General features: G+C 43.1%; 1 protein-coding gene across 1 annotated transcript; it reads right to left on the bottom strand.

Moving 5' to 3' along the window:
* Positions 1-15,480: 15,480 nt before the first annotated feature.
* On the bottom strand, positions 15,481-19,516 carry LOC309861258 (uncharacterized protein). Its single transcript, XM_082724046.1, has 3 exons — positions 19,247-19,516; positions 16,122-16,149; positions 15,481-15,945 (listed from the first exon to the last, which is right to left on the bottom strand). The coding sequence occupies exons 1-3, from the start codon at positions 19,451-19,453 to the stop codon at positions 15,869-15,871; spliced, it is 312 nt and encodes a 103-aa protein (XP_082580172.1). The 5' UTR covers positions 19,454-19,516; the 3' UTR covers positions 15,481-15,868.
* Between the last annotated feature and the right edge of the window lie 3,027 nt (positions 19,517-22,543).

Genomic DNA, 22,543 nt, shown 5'->3' with positions numbered 1-22,543 from the left:
CATGGCCTCCTCCACAGAACTACTGGATATGGAATTACACAGTATGTCAGAAAGGGAATTCAGGGTAACAATTATCCAGGCAATGGCTAGGTTTGAGAAGAGCATTAGTGCATCTGTGACAACATAGAATATCTAAGGACAGAAATGAGAGCTGATCTGGCAAAAGTTAAAAAATTATATCAATGAGGGGTGCCTGGGTGGCTCAGTGGGTTAAGACCTCTTCTTTCAGCTCAGGTAATAATCCCAGGGTTGTGGGATCGAGCCCTGCATCAGGTTCTCTGCTCGGCAGGGAGCCTGCTTCCTCCTTTCTCTCTGCCTGCCTCTCTGCCTACTTGTGGTCTCTGTCTGTCAAATAAATAAAATCTTTAAAAAAATTCTATCAATGAGATCCAATCTAATCTAAATACTCTAACAATCAGAGTACCTGAGGCAGAAGATAAAATTAGTGATCTGTGGGGCACCTGGCTGGCTCAGTGGGTTAAAGCCTCTGCCTTTGGCTCAGGTCATAATCCCAGGGTCCTGGGATCAAGCCCTGCATTAGGCTTTCTGCTCAGCAGAGAGCCTGCTTCCCCCTCTCTCTGTCTTTGCCTGCCTCTCTGCCTACTTGTGATCTCTGTCTGTCAAATAAATAAATAAAATCTTTAAAAACACAATTAGTGATCTAGAAGACAAACTGATAGAGAAGAAGGATCAGGAGGAGGCCTCAAACAAACAGCTTACAAGCCATGAAAACAGAATTAGGGAGATACATGATGCTATGATTACATCATGATATGCCAATAATTCCTACATCAGAATTATTGAGAACCCTGAGGGGTGGAGAAAGAGATAAATATAGAAAATGTAGTTGAACAAATTCTAGATTAAAATTTACCCAGGGGTACCTGGATGACTCAGTGGGTTAAAGCCTCTGCCTTCAGCTCAGAGTATTGGGATCAAGCCCCACATCAGGCTCTCTGCTGAGAATGGAGAATGCTTTCCTTCTTCTCTTTCTCTCTCTGCCTACTTATGATCTCTGTCTTTCAAATAAATAAATAAAATCTTAAAAAGAAAGAAAGAAAATTTCCCAATCTGAGGATTGGAGCAAGTGTTTGTGTGCTAGATGCAGAAAGGGAATCCCCCAGGATCAATGAGTCTAGAAACACCTTGAGACACTTCACTGTGAAATTCTTGAGTTATAATTTCAGACAAGAGGTCTTAACGGTACCTTTGGAGAAGATATTTCTTATCTACAGAGGAAAGACCATCAGAATAACTTCAGACCTGTCCATAGAAACCGGCAAGCCAGGTATGGTTGGCAAGATATATTGATGGCACTAAACGAGAAGAACATGCAGACAAGAATACTTTATACAGCAAGGTTGACATTCAAAATGGATAGAGAGATAAAGGGCTTTCAAGATGTGCAAGGTTTAAAAGGGTATGTGGCCACAAAGTGGGCACTTCAAGAAATATTAAGGAGGGTTCTACAAAAGAAGAAAGAACTCAAGAGTGACATAGAACAGAAATTTACATAGACAATCTATGGAAACAAGGACTTCATAGGCAACACGATGTCAAAAATGATGGTGTCTTTCAATAATCACTCTCAGTGTGACTGGCATAAATGCTCCCATAAAACAGCACAGGATTGCAGACTTGATAAAACAATAGGACCTTTCCATATGCTGTCTAAAAGAGACAAATTTTTGGCCTAAAAATACATCAATATTGAAATTGAAGGGATGGAGAACCATCTTTCTTGCCAATGGGCCTCAAAAGAAAGCTGGGATAGCAATTCTCATATAAAATAAATTAGGTATTTAGCTAATGACTGTAGTTAGAGATACAGAAGGACAGTACATCATTATTAAAGTATCTATCCACCAAGAAGATCTAATAATTTTTTTAAAAATTTATGATCTTGTTTATGGGAGCAGCCAACTACATAACCCAACAGTTAATACAATTAAAGAGCTTTATTGATAAGAATACATTAATTGTAGAGGATATTAACAAGCCACTCTAAGCAATAGGCAGATCATCTAAAGCAGAAAATCATCAAAAAAACAAGAGCTTTCAATGGGACAGTGGAAAAGACGGACCTCATAAATATATACAGAACATTCCACCCTAAAACAAAGGAATACTCATTCTTCTCCAGTGCACATGAAACTTTCTTTACAATTGACCACATACTGAGTCACAACTCAGGGCTCAAATATAGCAAAATACTAAGTTTATTCCCTCATTTTCTCAAGCCACAGTGCTTTGAAACTGGAACTCACTCACAAGAAAAAGTTTGGAAGGAATTCAAATTCTTGGAAACTAAAGACAATCATGCTCAATAATGCTTGGATCAACCAGTAAATCAAAGAAGAACTTAAGCAATTCATTGAACTCAATGAGAAGGAAGATAAATTAATTCAAAACTTATGAGATATGACAAAGTCAGTCTTAACGGGAAAATACATAGCCATCCAAGCCTCATTCACATAAATTGAAAAATTCTGAATACATCAACTCTATTTACAACTTATAGAACTGGAAAATCAACAACAAATTATGCCAATCCTATGCACAAGAAGGGAGATAATCAAGATTAGAGATCAATGAGTTAGAAACAAGAGATACAGTAGAACATATGAATGAAAATAGAAGCTGATTCTCTGGAACAATCAGTAAGATCAATAAACTGGCCAAAATAATCCAAAAGAAAAGAGAGAGGGCCCAAATTAATAAAGTTATGAATGAAAGGGGAGATATTGTGGTTAAAACCCAAGAAATAGAAAAAAATCATCAGAAATATTTATCAAGAGTTATATGCGAACAAGTGAAGCACCGTAGAAGAAATGGAAACATTCCTGAAAATCTATAAACTTCTAAAACTGAGTCAGGAAGAAACTGACAACCTGAATAGAGCATATCTAGTAATGAAATTGGAGCAGTAATCAAAACCTCCCAAAAAACAAGAGACAAGGATTTGATGGATTCCTAGGGGAATTCTACCAAACATTCAAAGAATAAAAAATGTAATTATTCTTGGGGGGAGGAGTCAAGATGGCGGAGAAGTAGCAGGCTGAGACTACTTCAGCTACCAGGAGAGCAGCTAGATAGCTTATCTAAAAATTGCAAACACCTGCAAATCCATCGGCAGATCGAAGAGAAGAACAGCAATTCTGGAAACAGAAAAACAACCACTTTCTGAAAGGTAGGACCGGGGAGACGTGAATCCAAAGCGAAGGGAAGATAGACCCCGGGGGGAGGGGCCGGCTCCCGGCAAGCGGTAGAGCAACGGCGCACAAAATCAGGACTTTTAAAAGTCTGTTCTGCTGAGGGACATTACTCCAGAGGCTACCCGGGGTGAAGCCCACGCGGGGTCAGTGTTGCCTCAGGTCCCGCAGGGTCACAGAAGGATCAGGGGTGTCTGAGTGTCGCAGAGCTTGCGGGTATTGGAATGGGAAAGCCAGCTACAGAGACAGAGCTGACAATAATCTCACAGCTTGGTGTTACCTTGAACCGGTCGCAGGCTCGGTGAGCTCAGAGCACGGCCGGAGGTCAGGCAGACAGGAGTAACTGGGCACTGTTCTCTGAGGGCACACTGAGGAGTGGAGCCCTGGGCTCTCGGCTCCTCCGGGCCGGAGACCAGGAGGCCACCATTTGTATTCCCGTCCTCCAGAACTCTACGGAAAGCACTCAGGGAACAAAAGCTCCTGAAAGCAAACCCAAGCAGATTACTCACCCCGCATGGGTAAGGGCGGTGCAATTTCGCCTGGGGCAAAGACACTTGAGAATCACTACACGAGGCCCCTCCCCCAGAAGATCAACAAGAAATCCAGCCGAGACCAAGTTCACCTACCAAGGAGTGCGGTTTCAATACCAAGGAGAGCAGCAGAATTCCAGAGGAGGAGAAAGCAAAGCATGAAACTCATGGCTTTTTCCCTGTGATTTTTTTTAGTCTTGAAGTTAATTTAATTTTTTTATTGTTCATTTATAGTTTTTTATCTCGCCTTCTGGTAAATTTTTTTTTAAACTTTTACATTTTTTTCATTTTTAACGTTTTTTAAATAGTTTATCCAATATATATATTTTTTTCTTTTTTATATTTTTCTTATTTGTTTTCTTTTTTTTAATTCTTTTCTTTTCTTTTTCTTTTTCTTACTTCCTTTTTAAACCTCTTTTTATCCCCTTTCTCCCCCCCTCACGATTAGGGATCTCTTCTAATTTGGTTAAAGCATATTTTCCTGGGGTTGTTGCCAACCTTTTAGTATTTTACTTGCTCCTTCATATACTCTTATCGAGATAAAATGACAAGACGGAAAAATTCAACCAAAAAAAGAACAAGAGGCAGTACCGAAGGCTAGAGACATAATCAATACAGACATTGGTAATATGTCAGATCTAGAGTTCAGAATGACAATTCTCAAGGTTCTAGCCGGGCTCGAAAAAGGCATGGAAGATATGAGAGAAACCCTCTCGAGAGATATAAAATCCCTTTCTGGAGAAACAAAAGAACTAAAATCTAACCAAGTTGAAATCAAAAAAGCTATTAATGAGGTGCAATCAAAAATGGAGGCTCTCACTTCTAGGATAAATGAGGCAGAAGAAAGAATTAGCGATATAGAAGACCAAATGACAGAGAATAAAGAAGCTGAGCAAAAGAGGGACAAACAGCTACTGGACCATGAGGGGAGATTCGAGAGATAAGAGACACCATAAGATGAAACAACATTACAATAATTGGGATTCCAGAAGAAGAAGAAAGAGGGAAGCAGAAGGTATACTGGAGAGAATTATTGGGGAGAATTTCCCCAATATGGCAAAGGGAACGAGCATCAAAATTCAGGAGGTTCAGAGAACGCCCCTCAACATCAATGAGAATAGGCCCACACACCGTCACCTAATAGTAAAATTTACAAGTCTCAGTGACAAAGATAAAATCCTGAAAGCAGCCCGGGAAAAGAAGTCTGTAACATACAATGGTAAAAATATTAGGTTGGCAGCTGACTTATCCACAGAGACCTGGCAGGCCAGAAGAGCTGGCATGATATTTTCAGAGCATTAAACGAGAAAACATGCAGCCAGAATACTATATCCAGCTAGGATATCATTGAAAATAGAAGGAGAGATTAAAAGCTTCCAGGACAAACAAAAACTGAAAGTATTTCAGAACACCAAACCAGCTCTACAGGAAATCTTGAAAGGGGTCCTCTAAGCAAAGAGAGAGCCTACAAGTGGTAGATCAGAAAGGAACAGAGACCATATACAATAACAGTCACCTTACAGGTAATACAATGGCATTGAATTTATATCTCTCAATAGTTACCCTGAATGTTAATGGGCTAAATGCCCCTGTCAAAAGACACAGGGTATCAGAATGGATAAAAAAACAAAACCCATCTATATGTTGCCTCCAAGAAACTCATTTTAAGCCCGAAGACACCTCCAGATTTAACGTGAGGGGGTGAAAAAGAATTTACCATGCTAATGGACATCAGAAGAAAGCAGGAGTGGCAATCCTTATATCAGATAAATTAGATTTTAAGCCAAAGACTATAATAAGAGTTGAGGAAGGACAGTATATCATACTCAAAGGGTCTCTCCAAGAAGAAGATTTAACAATTTTAAATATCTATGCCCCCAACGTGGGCGCAGCCAAATCTATAAATCAATTAAAACAAAATCAAAGAAACACATCAACAATAATACAATAATAGTAGGGGACTTTAACACTCCCCTCACTGAAATGGACAGATCATCCAATCAAAAGATCAGCAAAGAAATAAAGGCCTTAAACGACACCCTGGACCAGATGGACATCACAGATATATTCAGAACATTTCATCCCAAAGCAACAGAATACATATTCTTCTCTAGTGCACATGGAACATTCTCCAGAATAGATCACATGCTCGGTCCTAAATCAGAACTCAACCAGTATCAAAAGATTGGGATCATTTCCTGCATATTTTCAGACCACAATGCTCTAAAGCTAGAACTCAACCACAAAAGGAAGTTTGAAAAGAACCCAAATACATGGAGACTAAACAGCATCCTTCTAAAGAATGAATGGGTCAACCGGGAAATTAAAGAAGAATTGAAAAAAAATCATGGAAACAAATGACAATGAAAATACAACAGTTCAAAATCTGTGGGACACAACAAAGAAAGTCCTGAGAGGAAAATATATAGCAGTTCCAGCCTTTCTCAAGAAACAAGAAAGGTCTCATTTACACAACCTAACCCTACACCTAAAGGAGCTGGAGAAAGAACAAGAAAGAAACCCTAAGCCCAGCAGGAGAAGAGAAATCATAAAGATCAGAGCAGAAATCAATGAATTAGAAACCAAAAAAACAATAGAACTAATCAAAGAAACTAGGAGCTGGTTCTTTGAAAGAATTAATAAAATTGATAAACCCCTGGCCCGACTTATCAAAAAGAAAAGAGAAAGGACCCAAATAAATAAAATCATGAATGAAAGAGGAGAAATCACAACTAACACCAGAGAAATACAAACTATTATAAGAACATACTATGAGCAACTCTACGTCAACAAATTTGACAATCTGGAAGAAATGGATGCATTCTTAGAAACATATAAACTACCACAACTGAACCAGGAAGACATAGAAAGCCTGAACAGACCCATAACCAGTAAGGAGATTGAAAAAGCCATTAAATCTCCAAACAAACAAAAACCAAGGGCCAGCCGTCTTCCCGGGGGAATTCTACCAAACATTTAAAGAACTAATTCCTATTGTCCTGAAACTGTTCCAAAAAATAGAAATGGAAGGAAAACTTCAAATATCATTGTATGAGGCCAGCATCACCTTGATCCCAAAACCAGGCAAGGATCCCATCAAAAAAGAGAGCTATAGACCAATATCCTTGATGAACACAGATGCGAAAATACTCAACAAAATACTAGACAATAGGATTCAATAGTACATTAAAAGGATTATTCACCACGACCAAGTGGGATTTATTCCAGGGCTGCAAGGTTGGTTCAACATCCGAAAATCAGTAAGTACGATACAACACATCAATAAAAGAAAGAACAAAAACCATATGATACTCTCAATAGATGCTGAAAAAGCATTTGACAAAGTAAAGCATCCATTCATGATCAAAACTCTTCAAAGTGTAGGGATAGAGGGCGCATACCTCAATATCATCAAAGCCATCTATGGAAAACACACCGCAAATATCATTCTCAATGGAAAAAAACTGAAAGCTTTTCCGCTAAGGTCAGGAAAACGGCAGGGATGTCCATTATCACCACTGCTATTCAACATAGTACTAGAGGTCCTAGCCTCATCAATCAGACAACAAAAGGAAATTAAAGGCATCCAAATTGGCAAAGAAGATGTCAAATTATCACTCTTCGCAGATGATATGATACTATATGTGGAAAACCCAAAAGACTCCACTCCAAAACTGCTAGAACTTATACAGGAATTCAGTAAAGTGTCAGGATATAAAATCAATGCACAGAAATCAGTTGCATTTCTCTACACCAACAGCAAGACAGAAGAAAGAGAAATTAAGGAGTCAATCACATTTACAATTGCACCCAAAACCATAAGATACCTAGGAATAAACCTAACCAAAGAGGCACAGAATCTATACTCAGAAAACTATAAAGTACTCATGAAAGAAATTGAGGAAGACACAAACAAATGGAAAAATGTTCCATGCTCCTGGATTGGAAGAATAAATATTGTGAAAATGTCTATGCTACCTAAAGCAATCTACACATTTAATTCAATTCCTATCAAAGTACCATCCATCTTTTTCAAAGAAATGGAACAAATAATTCTAAAATTTATATGGAACCAGAAAAGACCTCAAATAGCCAAAGGGTATTGAAAAAGAAAGCCAATGTTGGTGGCATCACAATTCCGGATTTCAAAGCCCTATTACAAAGCTGTCATCAAGAAAGCATGGTACTGGCACAAAAACAGACACATAGATCAATGGAACAGAATAGAGAGCCCAGAGATAGACCCTCAACTCTACAGTCAACTAATCTTCGACAAAGCAGGAAAGACTGTCCAATGGAAAAAAGACAGCCTCTTCAATAAATGGTGCTGGGAAAATTGGACAGCCACATGCAGAAAAATGAAATTGGACCATTTTTTTACAGCACACATGAAAATAGACTCAAAATGGATGAAGGACCTCAATGTGCGAAAGGAATCCATCAAAATCATTGACGAGAACACAGGCAGCAACCTCTTCGACCTCAGCCTCAGCCACATCTTCCTAGGAACAACGCCAAAGGCAAGGGAAGCAAGGGAAAAAATGAACTATTGGGATTTCATCAAGATCAAAAGCTTTTGCACAGCAAAGGAAACAGTGAACAAAATCAAAAGACAACTGACAGAATGGGAGAAGATATTTGCAAATGACATATCAGATAAAGGACTAGTGTCCAGAATCTATAAAGAACTTAGCAAACTCAACACCCAAAGAACAAATAATCCAATCAAGAAATGGGCAGAGGACAGGAACAGACATTTCTGCAAAGAATTCATCCAGATATCCAACAAACACATGAAAAATTGCTCCATTTCACTTGGCATCAGGGAAATACAAATCAAAACCACAATGAGATCTCACCTCACACCAGTCAGACTGGCCAAAATCAACAGGTCAGGAAATGACAGATGCTGGCGAGGATGCGGAGAAAGGGGAACCCTCCTACACTGTTGGTGGGAATGCAAGCTGGTGCAGCCACTCTGGAAAACAGCATGGAGGTTCCTCAAAATGTTGAAAATAGAGCTGCTGTATGACCCAGCAATTGCACTATTGGGTAGTTACCCTAAAGATACAAACGTAGTGATCCAAAGGGGCACATGCACCCAAATGTTTATAGCAGCAATGTCCACAATAGCCAAACTATGGAAAGAACCTAGATGTCCATCAAGAGATGAATGGATCAAGAAGATGTGGGATATATACACAATGGAATACTATGCAGCCATCAAAAGAAATGAAATCTTGCCATTTGCGACAACATGGATGGAACTAGAGCATATCATGCTTAGTGAAATAAGTCAAGCAGAGAAAGACAACTATCATATGATCTCCCTGATATGAGGAAGTGGTGATGCAACATGGGGGCTTAAGTGGGTACGAGAAGAATCAATGAAACAAGATGGGATTGGGAGGGAGACAAACCATAAGTGACTCTTAATCTCACAAAACAAACTGAGGGTTGGGGGTGGGGAGGGGGTTGGGAGAAGGGGGGGTGGGATTATGGACATTCGGGAGGGTATGTGCTTGGGTGAGTGCTGTGAAGTTTGTAAACCTGGTGATTCACAGACCTGTACCCCTGGGGATAAAAATATATGTTTATAAAAAATAAAATATTAATTAAAAAAAAGTAATAAAAAAAAGAAAATAGCTGGGGACAAAAAATGACTTTTCTTATGTCAGGAAAATTATATATCATCTTTAATTTTCTGGGAACCTCTAACTCTTTCTGCTGATGTTACCAGCAGGCATCTGAGATGTTACTGATTGTTCTCTTGAACCTAAAGAAAAGGAAATGTAGAAAGCAAAAGACAAAACTTTAAAATATATCCTGCAACTCATCAATTCACTGCAGCCACCTCTCTGTCTTTCCCTTTCTCTTTTTCTCTCTTTCTCTTTCTTTTTCACTTTCTCTCTCACATACGCACAACACACACAAATCAACTTAAAACAATTTTTAATTTTCCCTCTTCCATTTTAATATACTTGAGTCATGATCATTTTCTTAGTAAATACAAGAAAAAAAAATCTAGGATTCCATCATTCTGTTTGATTAAAGTATTGAGGAATTTACTTCCAATAGCACTTATAAAAACACATTTTATTTAAGTAATATTATATAATCAGGTGCCTGCATTTTTCTTATTCTCCAACTAATGTTATTTGGCAATTAATATTTTGTCAATTAATATTCCTCTATATCTGAATGTGTGGGCAGTGAGAGATGAGTTAGAGGCAGGGATGGTGAACATTCCCAACAACTGCAGACTACATATATCTTAAGCCATGAATTTCTTTTCAAAGGTCAACATTGATAATGTTCTAGTCATACCTCCATGTACCAGGAAAGAAGTAGCATATTTCTTGAAAGACACAGCTATCAAAGCTCCATTGAGAAACCGTAAAGATGGAGAAGGGATTTGCAAATTATATATCTGATAATGGACATCTATTCTGATTATTAAAAAATGATTAAAAATAAAAACCTTACTAATAACCAAACAGAGTATCCAATTTTACATGTGAAGGAAATAATGGAAGAGACATGTCACCAAAAGGATATGGATGGCTTATAAGCACATGACAAATTTCTCAACATTTAGACATTAAAGAAATACAAATTAAAATCATAATGAGACATGCTTACATATCTATTAGAATGGCTAAAATTATAAAGGCTAATTGTACTTGGTCTGAGCTAGATTGGGAAGCAACAAAAAATCTAAACTGTTGTTGGCATATATCATGATACCACCACTTTGGAAAATAGTTTGAAAATTTTTTTAAATGCAAAATATGTTTCAGTTACACAAATAGCCATTTTACTTCTAGGCATTTAACCAAGAGAAACAAACCCTATGTTCATACCAGGACTTGTATATGAATTTCATAGCAGCTTTATTTTTAAGAATTGAAAACAGTGGAAATGTTCATCAATGTCCATCAATAGAGCAAAGACAAATTATGATCTATTCATTAAAGAGATTACTATTCAACATCCAAATGAACTATTTACAATTGGAGATTCTCAAAGTAATGATGCTGAGAAAAGAAAAGCCAGGCAATGAATAGTATATACTGTGTCATTCCATGACTATAAAAAATCTAGAAAATACAAATTTATATATAGTCACAGTCATCAAATATATTGGTGAGATTTTAGTGCCTTCTTCTGTGCTCCCATAGCTTCCTACATTTGGATCTCCGAGCATTTGTTACACCATGTGAAAATATGAACTCTTTTTCTTTATTCTGTCTTACTAGAATAAGAATCCTTGAAATTTTATGGACATTTGAACTCTCAGTTATTAGCAGAAATTCTATCACACAGTAAGTTTCCAAATATAAAAAGCCAGAGTTTTACAATGACTTCTAAGCTTTTACATGATCTAGCCACTCATTTAACCTCTGTGACCTCTTTCCCTGCTACTCTTCAGTCACTCACAGTGGCCTCCTTGCTATTCCTCAGATATGCCAGGCATGATCCAACCTTATGGCCTTCAAGATAGCCAATTCCTTTGTCTGGAGTGACCTTATTGCTGATAGTTCTGGGCAAATTCATCATCTTTCCATACCTTTGTTAAATTGTCAGCTTCATTGTAACTACCCTGATCTTCCTATTAAAAATTTTAACTCCCCAACCCCTGCCTAGCAACCTTGATTTTTCTCACCCTGATCGAATTTTTCTTTTTCCCCATTGTACTCATCATTTTTGAATGCACTATGCAATTTTTATTAAGGTTTATAGCTTTTAATTGTCTCACCCATTAAAATAAAAGTTCTATAAAGCCAAGTATTTCATTTACCAGTGTAGTCTGAAGTAATATCTGCCATATAATAGGTTCAATAGACATTTGGTAAATTTCAGAATAAATTAATGTTGAGAGTATACTGAATTTCATAAGTCATTTCAATAATTTTTTCCAAAAAATAAACTATGTAAAACATACCTTAAATTTACTTTCAAAATATTTTATAGCATATAATGGACAATATACATAAGCCTTAAAGAAACAATCATATAAATAACCATTTCATACCTACTTAAAAACTGCATAATACCAAACTCCTAGATCCTCTCTGAATGCTCTAAAATAACCCTTCAAAGGAAATACATTTTTAAAAATAACAGATTTTTTGTCAAATAATTTAATAAAAGTTTCATTCATCTATATAGATCATAATAAATGTTTTTAATAAGCATGAAATTATAACTCTGAAGTGTGCTAAAATGAAACCACCTGCTAAGGGTGAGAGAACAAAATAAACATCATTTTTCCAAATAAGAGGAATTTATTACCTTTGAATCAAAGCATGTGGATTTGTTCAAACTGGCAATAAAGGAATATGGAGACACAAACCATAGAATGTCATATTTTAGATTTCTAAAAGACTTCGAAGTGAAGAGTATACATTCACTTCTTACTTATTGCTCCTACATATTCATGAATTTGAGAGAAAAAATAGGCCCTGAGTGTCTAAGAAACTAATGGGATATATTTTGATATTTACATGCTTACACATATTATGTGTTATAGTCTTCTCTTTTACATGCTGTAAAAAGGTTAACCCCTTTTCTGCAGAGATCTGAAAATGTGAAACAGTGCCTGAGTAGCTGAATTCATCTAATTCGAATTTCTTGCAGGTCTAAGACCTATTGTTTTTCACTTGACTGCCTCCTTTTTCATCTGTTAATTGGTTACAAATTCTGGTACTGAAGAGAATACATTGGGGATGGTGGCTCAGTGGGTTAAAGCCTCTGCCTTCAGTTCAGGTTATGATCTCAGGATCCTGGGATCGAGCTCCACATCGGGACATAATGTAATGACAGATAGTTTATATGGTAGCCCTTTGGGTACTCTGGTGGATGAATGTTTTTAAATTAGTTTTTCATGGACATGGGGAGTTAGAGACGAGAAGGGAGGTGGGGGAAATTGGAAGGGGAGCTGAACCATGAGAGACTATGGACTCTGAAAAACAATCTGAGGATTTTGAAGGGGCGGGGGTTTGGGAGGTTGGGGTACCAGGTGGTGGGTATTATAGAGGGCTCTGCTTGCATGGAGCACTGGGTGTGGTGCAAAAAGAATGAATACTGTTATGCTGAAAATAAATAAAAAATAAATTTAAAAATATGAGTTTTTCGTAAACTACAAAAAAAAAAAGAAAAGCGCTCCCATTTATAGCGTACACTTTATGGTTCACAAAGCACGTGGCAACAATAAAAATAATGATGGGTTACAGTTACAATTCATAGAAAAGGAGGTACAGGGAAATTGAATGAAAGGGAATAACAAAGTAGGTTCATAAGTCAAACTTCCTTGTAAAAAAATTAACCTGAAAGTGCGTTTCTGCCACCTCTCTCCTGTGTGATATGATAAAGAAGGACCACGATACATGAATTATAGTTCGGGGTTTTAAAAAGCTTAATAGCTTTATGCCAACACTTGAGCTTTTATTGATTTATTTATTTATTGCTAACAAGATAGCTCGATTTGATATGTGGTTCCTGAAAACCAACCTCAGAAATAATTCCATCTTCATGAGAAGTCAGAAAGAACCACAAACCAAACCTCAAAATAGATTCAAAGAGAAAATACTCTTTAAAAAATTTCCCTTCCTGGGGCACTGGAGTGGCTCAGTGAGTTAAAGCCTCTGCGTTTGGCTCAGGTCATGATCCTAGGGTCCTGGGATTGAGCCCCATGTCTGGCTCTCTGCTCAGTGGGGAGCCTGCTTCCACCTCTCTCTCTCTCTCTCTGCCTGCTCTCTGCCTACTTGTGATCTGTCTGTCAAATAAATAAATAAATAAAATCTTTAAAAAAAAATTTCCCTTCCTATCAGATGCAGACCAAACCACTAACAAATTCCCCAGAAAGCTTCATCTAAAAGGTTGTACTTTCTTCAGACACCCAGCAGGACCTTCTTCTCTGGGCCTGGTATTTCTTCAATGGCCTCTTACAGAGAATAAGACACTAAACTACTGAGCGCCATGGGCCTCAGAACCACGAAAGAGATGATGAGGGGCACAAAGCATGCCTCTGGTCACCAAGAGGGTATGGAAACGTTTGCTGCTTTTCTGCATTTTTCAAAGCTGAATTTTTAGCTGGAGGCTGCACCTTTATGAAAAATTGCTGATACCGTATAGTAAAAGCTATTATGTGAACTTTTACAAACCATTTCCTATCTTTGCATTCTCATGTGCCAAGACAGATACGGATTACTTAAAACCCTGAAGAGAGTGCTCTTGCATTTAAATTGCCTGTAACCTTTGTGTAATAGATTTATGATTGATGATAAATTTAGTTAAAATATAACTATTTTACATATTAACTCTCAGTAAACAATTTCAACCTATGTTCATTTAAGTAACTTGGTGCATAATCCCTTTTCTATTAAACCATAGTGCAAGGACCAATGCTGCGTTTCCGACAGAACCCCAAGCTATTTTTCTAGAATGGCCATATGCGTATATATCAGGCATCCTGTTTTCACTCCATTTGTGGAGCACCTACCCTGGAGGTCATGTAACAACCAAAGACCAAAAAAACAAACAAAAAACCCAAACATCCAGGTCGAAGTGCCATCCCTGCCTGGAGACAAGGAGACTTCTCAGACAGATCCTGGGCAGGCATCTCAGCCCAGGCCTGTGCTGGGGAAGCTGGTTCCTGGCTTTGGGCTCAATCAGGAAGCCAGAAAACTCACCCGAGAGTGCAGCCAGGGTTAACAGGACTGATGATCTTTTCGCAGCCAGGCCGAGAGCAGACACCCGCTCAGGGAGCCAGGCTAGGAGGCTGCACAGTGCCCTGCTGGCAATGCTCCCAGCCAGCTGGGGCTTCGCCCCGCGCCCCAGCCGGGCCTCAGGAGGGAGGGGGGCAGGGGCGGCGCAGAGAAGGGCTTTGCTAATTGCCAAAGCGGGAAGTGAGCTCTGAGCTCGCGGAGGACTCAGGAGGGAGGGGGGCAGGGGCGAGTTGAGGGCGGCCGGGAGAAGGGGCTTTGCTAATTGCCAAAGCGGGAAGTGAGCTCATGGAGGATGTGGCGGAGAGTCTGGGAGGAGGTGGAGGGCCTGGCAGAAGAGGGGCGCACAGCGCTGTGGTGCTGTTCTGTGTCCTGTCTGGACTGCAGGACCCACAGGACTCGCTGCCCGGGCGCTCCCCCGTGAGGCTGCGCTGTCCTGCTCCTGCTGCCTGCTGCCCCTCCCCGCCCCAAGGCTTCTCCGGACCACCCTCTGTGCACAGGTAAAGTGACACTATGCTGCGCCCTCACCTGGAGCAGAAAGCACTGGACAGGACCTGGGGGCGAGAAGGGGGGTTGTGGAGGCCCAGCCTCCCGCGAACCCCAGGGCACCCGCTGTGCCGAACCCGGGTCCGCATGGGGTCAGGCTGGGGACAGTGCCTTGCGAGGTGCCCCCCGCCAGCGGGCACGCTAGCCTCCATTGTTTGGCACACCCACGCACGCGTGCTGAGGACCCCCTTCCCTCCCCCCGCCGTGGCCCCGCTGCTTTTGTTCTGGACTTGGGATCCCAGGTGGAAACTAGTCCCTCAGACCTCTTTGGTAGCAAGGAGGGCAGGGAGGGATTCTTGGTTTTCTGCCCTGGCTCTTCCTCTCTCCCCATTCACATGCCTTCTGGCTTCCCTTTCCTCTCCTCATTGTCAGTTTTATTAAATGGTTTTCTTCTGCATGTTGACCCGGAGAGCTATTTCATGAATGAATATACAGGAAACTGAGTTGGAGCCCACCTGTGAGAGCCCACCTTGTAGAGGCCTTTCATTAGAATGGTCTCTGGTTCTAGCCTCAGTTCAGAATACTGCATGTACCTGAGGAGCGAGTCCAGATGTTTCTTTCATCTCTGACTTGAATTTGAAATCCTCCTCAGACTTCAGCTTCCAAGATTTCTCCAGTCCTTGCTCTCCCACTGTCTTGGTGGGGATGCGCCATGAGTGTTGAACACAGGAATGAATGAATGATATATACCCCAGATCGCTGGGGCTTTGTCTTGTTTTGCTGAGGTTGGAAAGGCTTGGGAGAGAACACCTGTATGCAGATACAGAGCTGCATGCAATTGCTTAGATAAACATGTTCCCCACTTAATTGCTTGGGCATTGAACATTTCGCCCTTCACCTGTGGCTTGAGCAGTTAGGAGGAGACAATCTGGAGGTGAATCAGAAGATGGCTGAATCCACATGGTGGTGGTCTGGGTTTGGGAGATTTTCCTGGATATTCAAACGAAAGATCTAAATTCTTCCAGTGGGGAGTGGTAAACATTTTATCAATGGGAGATGGAAAATAAATGGTATGGTTAACCTTTCCCTCCCCCTCAAAACCCATTATTTGAAAAAACAAAAAGGGAAGTGAAGGGAGGAATCCTCCCACTCCCATCCCCACTCACCTCCATAGCCACCTCCTCTTCCAAGAACCTAACAGACAAGGTGCCAAGAAGTGTTAGGTACCAGCAGTGATCTCAGAGCTCATTCAAGGATCATGGTGAAAGGCATCCAAAGAGATTGTGGGGGCACAGGGATCCAATTAAGGGGGACAATTTTAAGGTTTGCCTGGTCCCCTAAAAATTAATGGCACTAGAGAAGATGAGCTTTGGGAACTATAGCTTAATGGATACAATGTGTAAAAAGCTTCAGTGAGTCATGGTGGGAAGAGGCCATGAGGGCAGCAAATACAGTCTTAGATGATGTTATTAATAGCACTACAGGCTCTAGATTTCCTGTGGTGGTGTTCTTGGCAAGACCAGCCCAGCCCAAGTGGATACTCACAACCTGGAACAGAGGGTCTTGGAGATCCCAGCACGTGAGGAATGATGAGAGGGTAAAATGATAGGAGGTGTCCTTTGGAAGGACTGTATCCTTGACTTTAAAATGGAGAACCCAAATGTGTAGGTGAAATCTTTTTGGCTACAAAGAGGGCAGAGGCCTCCTAAGGTCAAGGTCTCCTCGTCACTCACAAAGATGTCGAAGAACATATTCAGACATTTCAAAGATGTCCTCATGTCCATCGATTCCCACTCTGGAATTCTATCAATAATGTGAGAGTTCCTCTAGTTGAAAAAAATATCTAAAAATACTTCCCTTTCTCATGTAATTTCTGTAACCTCCAGGACACACCCACCTCCCCCTTCCAGCTCTGTAATGAAGCCACAGCTGGTGCCAATTTGTGGAACTCCTTAAAGGCTATTCTCCATTATATACCCCCGGACCAAGTTACCATGCTTCCTCACCTGATTTCCTGCACTCACCTCCCACCTGGTGTGTTCACACCTGCAAGTGCCTTTTACCAACCCCTTTGCCAAAAGGCAGCCAGAGTGACCTTTCAAAGACCTATCAGTTCCTGGCATTTGTCTCCATAGAAATCTGCACTGATCTTCTAACAAATTCTCAGTCCTCCAAAGGCACCCATAATCCTCCCATCAGTCTCTTCATACCCCTCCAACTGACTGATGCCTGTTCTGCCCCATCTCTCTGCCCTTCAACCACACTGCCTCCCTCTTCCTGTGGAGACCCCTCCTGTCGCCTGCCTCCAAGCACAGGTGATTCCCATTGATGGGAAGACCCTCTTCCTCTCCCCCATCTCCCCACTCCAGTTACTCCCACTTATTCGTGAGCTCACAAGCCCCATGGTACACACTCTCCATGCAGCCTGCTCTCTCTTTTCTAGCACTGGCCTCCGTTTCTAGCTGTGGTTGTGTCATGGGTGTCCCTCCCCAGCCAGCCTCCAAGCTCTCCTTCCCTTTAGCTCCAACACCTGACACAGTGCCTGTCACGTAGTAAGCCCTGGCTAGCTTCTAAGAGCCTCACTGAGGGACTGAAAGCATTTTAAAAATGTCACCACATAGGCTCCAAACTGTAGGCAGAAAAAGCTTTGCCTGGATTGACATTTTAGAGACGTATTCGTCAAGTTGGATGTGTTCACTGACTTTACCTTGTAAAATTTAAAAAAAAAAAAAAAAAGAAGGACCTCTGTATTGCGTTGCATCTAACGAAGGCACATGTATACTATTAGACCACGTTATGAGCTTAATGGAAGGAGACAAGATGTTTTCGCTAAGAAAATGTATAAGACTGTTGAGGTCAAGTGGGAGGAAACAGTCCGTTTGTTGGAGCATTGCTATCTTACTCTATCACAGCCACTAATAAAAATCTGACACGGGGTGAGTCAGAATTGTCTGTCGGAGATGAGTTAGATCTGGCTCATGTTCCTACAGACATGAAAGCCAGGAACAAAGAAGGAGGCTTTTAAAGCCTGGGTTGAGGAGGCAGTGTGGTTCACTGGGATGAGCTAAGTGCCCAGGGCCACCGGCAGACACGCGGGCCTGTGTCCTTCCTTTGTTCTGGGGTCCCTCTTGCACCATGTGGTGAGGCTGGTGGCTGGGAGCAGCTCAGGACAGGACCGGTGGCATCTTACCTCTCCCACCATCCTGTGGGCTCCAGTGGGCTCCAGTAGATCCCAGGGGACAGCCTGCCTTCCTTGCAAAGCCCAGTAGCACTGGGAGCAGAAACTGGGACCAAAGAGTGAGCACTCTGTTTGACAAGCTGGACCAGCCACCTCTTCTTCAGATGCAGGGGGAGCCCTGGCATGCTGACTCCTCCCTTCTCCCTTTCCCCTTTCCTGTCTTCCTCCCTCTTCCCTTCCCCTCTCTCCTTCCCTGGTGGTGCCCTTTCCCAATGCCCACTTCATCACTTTTCCTTTCTACATGCCTGTCTTCTAGAGTTTCTTCTCTTTCCTCCCCATTACTTCCCTTCATCTGAATCTCCTCTTTGGTTCCTTTATCCCAGCTCTCTGCTCCTCCTCCCCTTCCCTGGCCCCTGTTCAGCTCCATCCTGACTGCAGGCAGAGCTGGACTAACATGCTCACTTGGTAGCTCAGCCACCCCCCAGAGAAGTCACTCTTCGGTGGCCACCTTCCTGACCCCCTGGTCCCTTCTCCACTTGTTCAGATATTGCTCTGAAGTCTGAGGAGGACAGAGCGGGGCTGCCACAGAATCAGGCCAGAGGAGAAACCAAACCATGTGTCCACACTGTCCCCCAGCACTGCTGCTCTGAGAGCTTTCGGAGTCCTCAAAAGGGTTAGGATTTAGGGGCTTCTTCAGAACCGGGAGTGAAAACAACCATAGGTCAAAAGAAAAGCTATGGCCCCCACACAAAAATAATTATCACCAATGAAAACTATGTTAACTCTGAAGTCCCAAAGTCAAAGAATTGCCTTGAATCTGTCACTAGAAAGCACCCAAGGCCTCACTCTCTGCGTTCTGGGTGTCCTGGGAATGGCAGGAGGCTCTGACACGCGCGTGGGGTTGCCTAACGATGGGGGCTAGCCCGCCCGCTGGCGGGGGGGGGGTACCTCTTGCGGCGCTGTCCCTGGCCCGACCCCTTGCGGACTGGGTGCGGCGCGGCGTCCGGGGTGGTCCCGGTGCCCTGGGGTTCGCGGGAGGCTGGGGCCCGACACCGCCCCCCTCGTGGCCCGCGTTTTCTACTCCAGGTTGGGCGCGGCGCGGTGTCACTTTACCTGTGAGCAGAGGGTCCTCCGGAGAAGCCATGGGGCGGGCAGGGGCAGCAGGCGGCAGGGACGGGACAGCGCGGCCTCGGGGGCTAGGCTGGAGCGCGGGAGCGCACGGGTGGCGAGTACAGTGGGTCCTGCAGTCCCGACTGGGCCGCAGCTCAGCACCGCGGCGCTGCCCGCCCCTCCTCCGCCAGCTTCTCCACCTCCTCCCATACTCTCCGCCGCTGCATACTCTGCAAGCTCACTTCCCGCCTGGGCAATTAGCAAAGCTCTTTCTCCGGGCCGCTCCCGCCCCGCCCCCGCCCCCCTCCCTCCTGATTCCTCCGCGAGCTCACTTCCCGCTTTGGATATTAGCAACACCCGGGATCTGTCTGAGCAGTCTCCTCGTCTCCAGGCAGGGATGGCACTTCGACCTGGATGTTTGGGTTTTTTGTTTTTTTTTTTCGTCATTGGTTATTACATGACCTCCAGGGTAGGTGCTCCACAAAGTGAGTGAAAACAGGACGCCTGATATATACGCATACGGCCATTCTAGAAAAATAGCTTGGGGTTCTCTCGGAAAAGCAGCATTGGTCCTTGAACTATGGTTTAATAGAAAAGGGATTATGCACCAAGTTACTTAAATGAGCATAGGTTGAAATCGTTTACTGAGAGTTAATATGTAAAATAGTTATATTTTAACTAAATCTATCATCAATCATAAATCTATTACACGAAGGTTACAGGCAATTTAAATGCAAGAGCACTGTCTTCAGCGTTTTAAATAATCTGTGTCTGTCTTGGCACATGAGCATGCAAAGATAGGAAATGGTTTGTAAAAGATCATATAATAGCTTTTACTAATTCTATTTATTTGAGAGACAGAGATCACAAGTAGGCAGAGAGGCAGGCAGAGAGAAAGATGGGGAAGCAGGCTCCCCGCCAAGCAGAGAGCCTGATGAAGGGCTCCATCCCAGGACCCTGAGATCATGACCTGAGCCCAAGGCAGAGGCTTAACATGCGGAGCCACCCAGGCGCCCCCAGATGAAATACATTTCTGACTTAGAAACTTCAGATAGAATTTTTTTGTCCATGATGACAACTGAAGAAAATGTGTCATCCCTAAACCTAACCTTAACCCCTAACAACGCTGAAACCTAAGCTGACCTTAAAGCCCAAACTAGAACCCTGAGTCCCAAACCTGAAATTGAACCCAAAGCCTGTACCTGAGCCCTGGATCCAAGCCCTGAACCACGACGAACCCAAACCCTAAACCAGACCTCCAAGTCATGAACCCTGAACCCAAATCTCAGCATGAAGCCAAACCCCAAATTTGACCTTGAACTTTATCCTATAAGCCCTGAGTCTTAAAGCCTAAATCATAAACTTAAAGCCCTAAACTATAACTCTGTTCCCTTGTCCTTCACTCTAAATCCTCACCCTAACACTAAACCCAAAGCCTGATCTAGAACTCTGACTAAAACCTGAACCTGAACCCAAATTCAAATCCTTCACCACACTTTGCTTATGCACTTGCCATTGATGGATATTTGCAGTTTCTACCTTTTGATTCTTGTGAACATTATTTGGGTTGGGGGCTAGGGTTAGGGTCTTGGATTAGGGTAGGGTCCAGGCTTGAGACCAAGTTGAGGTCAGAGTGTGGGTCTGCATCAGGGCCATGTTCAGTGCCACTGTTTGGGTCAAGGACTGTTGTAATTCCACATTGTTTCCAATTCATTGTTCCTTAGCTATTTGGGGGGAAGTTGGGGGGTATTGGGCTCCATGCAGCTTGAATTTCCAGAATGAAATGGCGTCAGCTGGACCCTGGGAGGGAGCTGGACCTTCCACTGAAGGGTGAGTTCCCACAGTCCTGCACTGCCTTCCACCGCATGCAGAGGGCGCCAGACCCCAGCTCCCGCCCTGAGCCCAGGCTGCGCAGCCACAGCTGGGACCGGAGCCCCGCCTCTTCAGGACCCACTGTGGAGACTTCTGGAGAATGTGGGGCACCTCCCACCCTGACAGGACAAGCTCAGGAGGGTGTGGCACTGCATCCACACTGACTGGACCCATTGTGGTGGACACGCCCACACTGGCAGCAGTCCAACCTCCTCAGGACCAGACACTGGAGGAGGTGAGGAGAAGCCACCTGAGTGGACTGTCAAGGGGTTCATGGTCTCAGGACCCCACAGAGGAAGGGCGCCCTGTGTAGACACTGGGGCTTCCGTCGTTTTGTGTGAGGAGACGTGGCCTCCTGCTGTGCTGTGCGCGGGGCTGTGGGGTCCCCCCTTTCTGGGCTCGGGTGCTCCTCGGTCCTTGTCTGTGTTTGTGTGCTCCCGGATTCGGTTCCTGGGGCTCCTCAGATGGTCTGCAGTCAGGGAGCGTCTGCCTGCTTCGGTGCTTGTGCTCCCCCCACCTCAGCCCTGCGGGGTCCTTCCCGTGTCCACACCCACTCCAGGCTTGCGCCAAGTCCAGAAATTCGGGAGCCAGAGTGAGGACTCTGTAGACGGTTTTGGGGAGAGTAGGTATTTTCCCAGTGTGGGTTCTTCCCTGAGCACAGTGCCTCCCCATCTCCGTGTGTCCCCCTCCCTGTCTGTCGTCATTGTTGCAGGGCTGTCAGAGGACAGGTCTGTCACCTTCTTGGTTCAGGGGCCTCCCGGGTATCTTGCTGTCTTGGATGCAGGTGTAAATGAGATCGTTCTCCGTAGTCTCTTTCTGATGGTTCCTTCCTAGCACGTAGGAGTGCGACTAATTTGTGCATATTGATTTTGTTCCTTGCAGGTTTTTGAATTTATTAGTTCAATTTGCCTTAAACTCAATCTGCCAGTTATTTGACCAGCAGCATGGGTTTATTTGGGAAGAGCAGAGAATGGCAGTCTGGGCTGAGCAAGCTACGGTCCCATCACAGGCAAGTGTGAGAAACAAAGGAAAGGAACATTATTTCATGGAGGAGGAAGAAGTTGGGAAGGGTGCTTGAAGGAAAGTCCCCTGGAGAAAGGCAGGGTGATGGAGAATTCTCACCAGCTGAGCTGCAAAGCTCCTACAAAAAGTCAGGAGATGAACCTCCAGCTTCCCCTGTGCGGCCTGGAATTGGTGAGTCTCTCCTGTGGGGGATTGCAATGTGGGGTCTGTAATGGGCACTGAGCACCAGGCGTCCCCTTCCAGCCTCCCCTTCTGGCATCCCCAGTCCACTTTACTGGGGCTTCCCTTCCTGCTTTTGCACAGTTCTAACCAGCTTGTGGTGGAACGTTGTGGAAAACTGAAATTCCAAATCCACTGCTTCTACTGCACCTGAGACACAGGGGCCCATGATTTAATCCTCCCACG

The sequence above is a fragment of the Mustela nivalis genome, assembly GCF_964662115.1.
Source record: "Mustela nivalis genome assembly, chromosome: 3".
Classification (NCBI taxonomy): Eukaryota; Metazoa; Chordata; class Mammalia; order Carnivora; family Mustelidae; genus Mustela; species Mustela nivalis.
This window is presented reverse-complemented; position numbering and strand designations above follow the sequence as displayed.

What these genes read in the sequence shown, in the direction of transcription:
- LOC309861258 (XM_082724046.1), bottom strand. Translation starts at nt 19,453, where the DNA reads ATGGGAGGAGGTGGAGAAGCTGGCGGAGGAGGGGCGGGCAGCGCCGCG. An exon ending in GGAGGACCCTCTGCTCACAG is followed by an intron (nt 16,150 to 19,246) that starts GTAAAGTGACAC and finishes CTTGTCTGTTAG; the next exon opens with GTTCTTGGAAGAGGAGGTGG. An exon ending in AAGAGGAGGTGGCTATGGAG is followed by an intron (nt 15,946 to 16,121) that starts GTGAGTGGGGAT and finishes TTGAATATCCAG; the next exon opens with GAAAATCTCCCAAACCCAGA.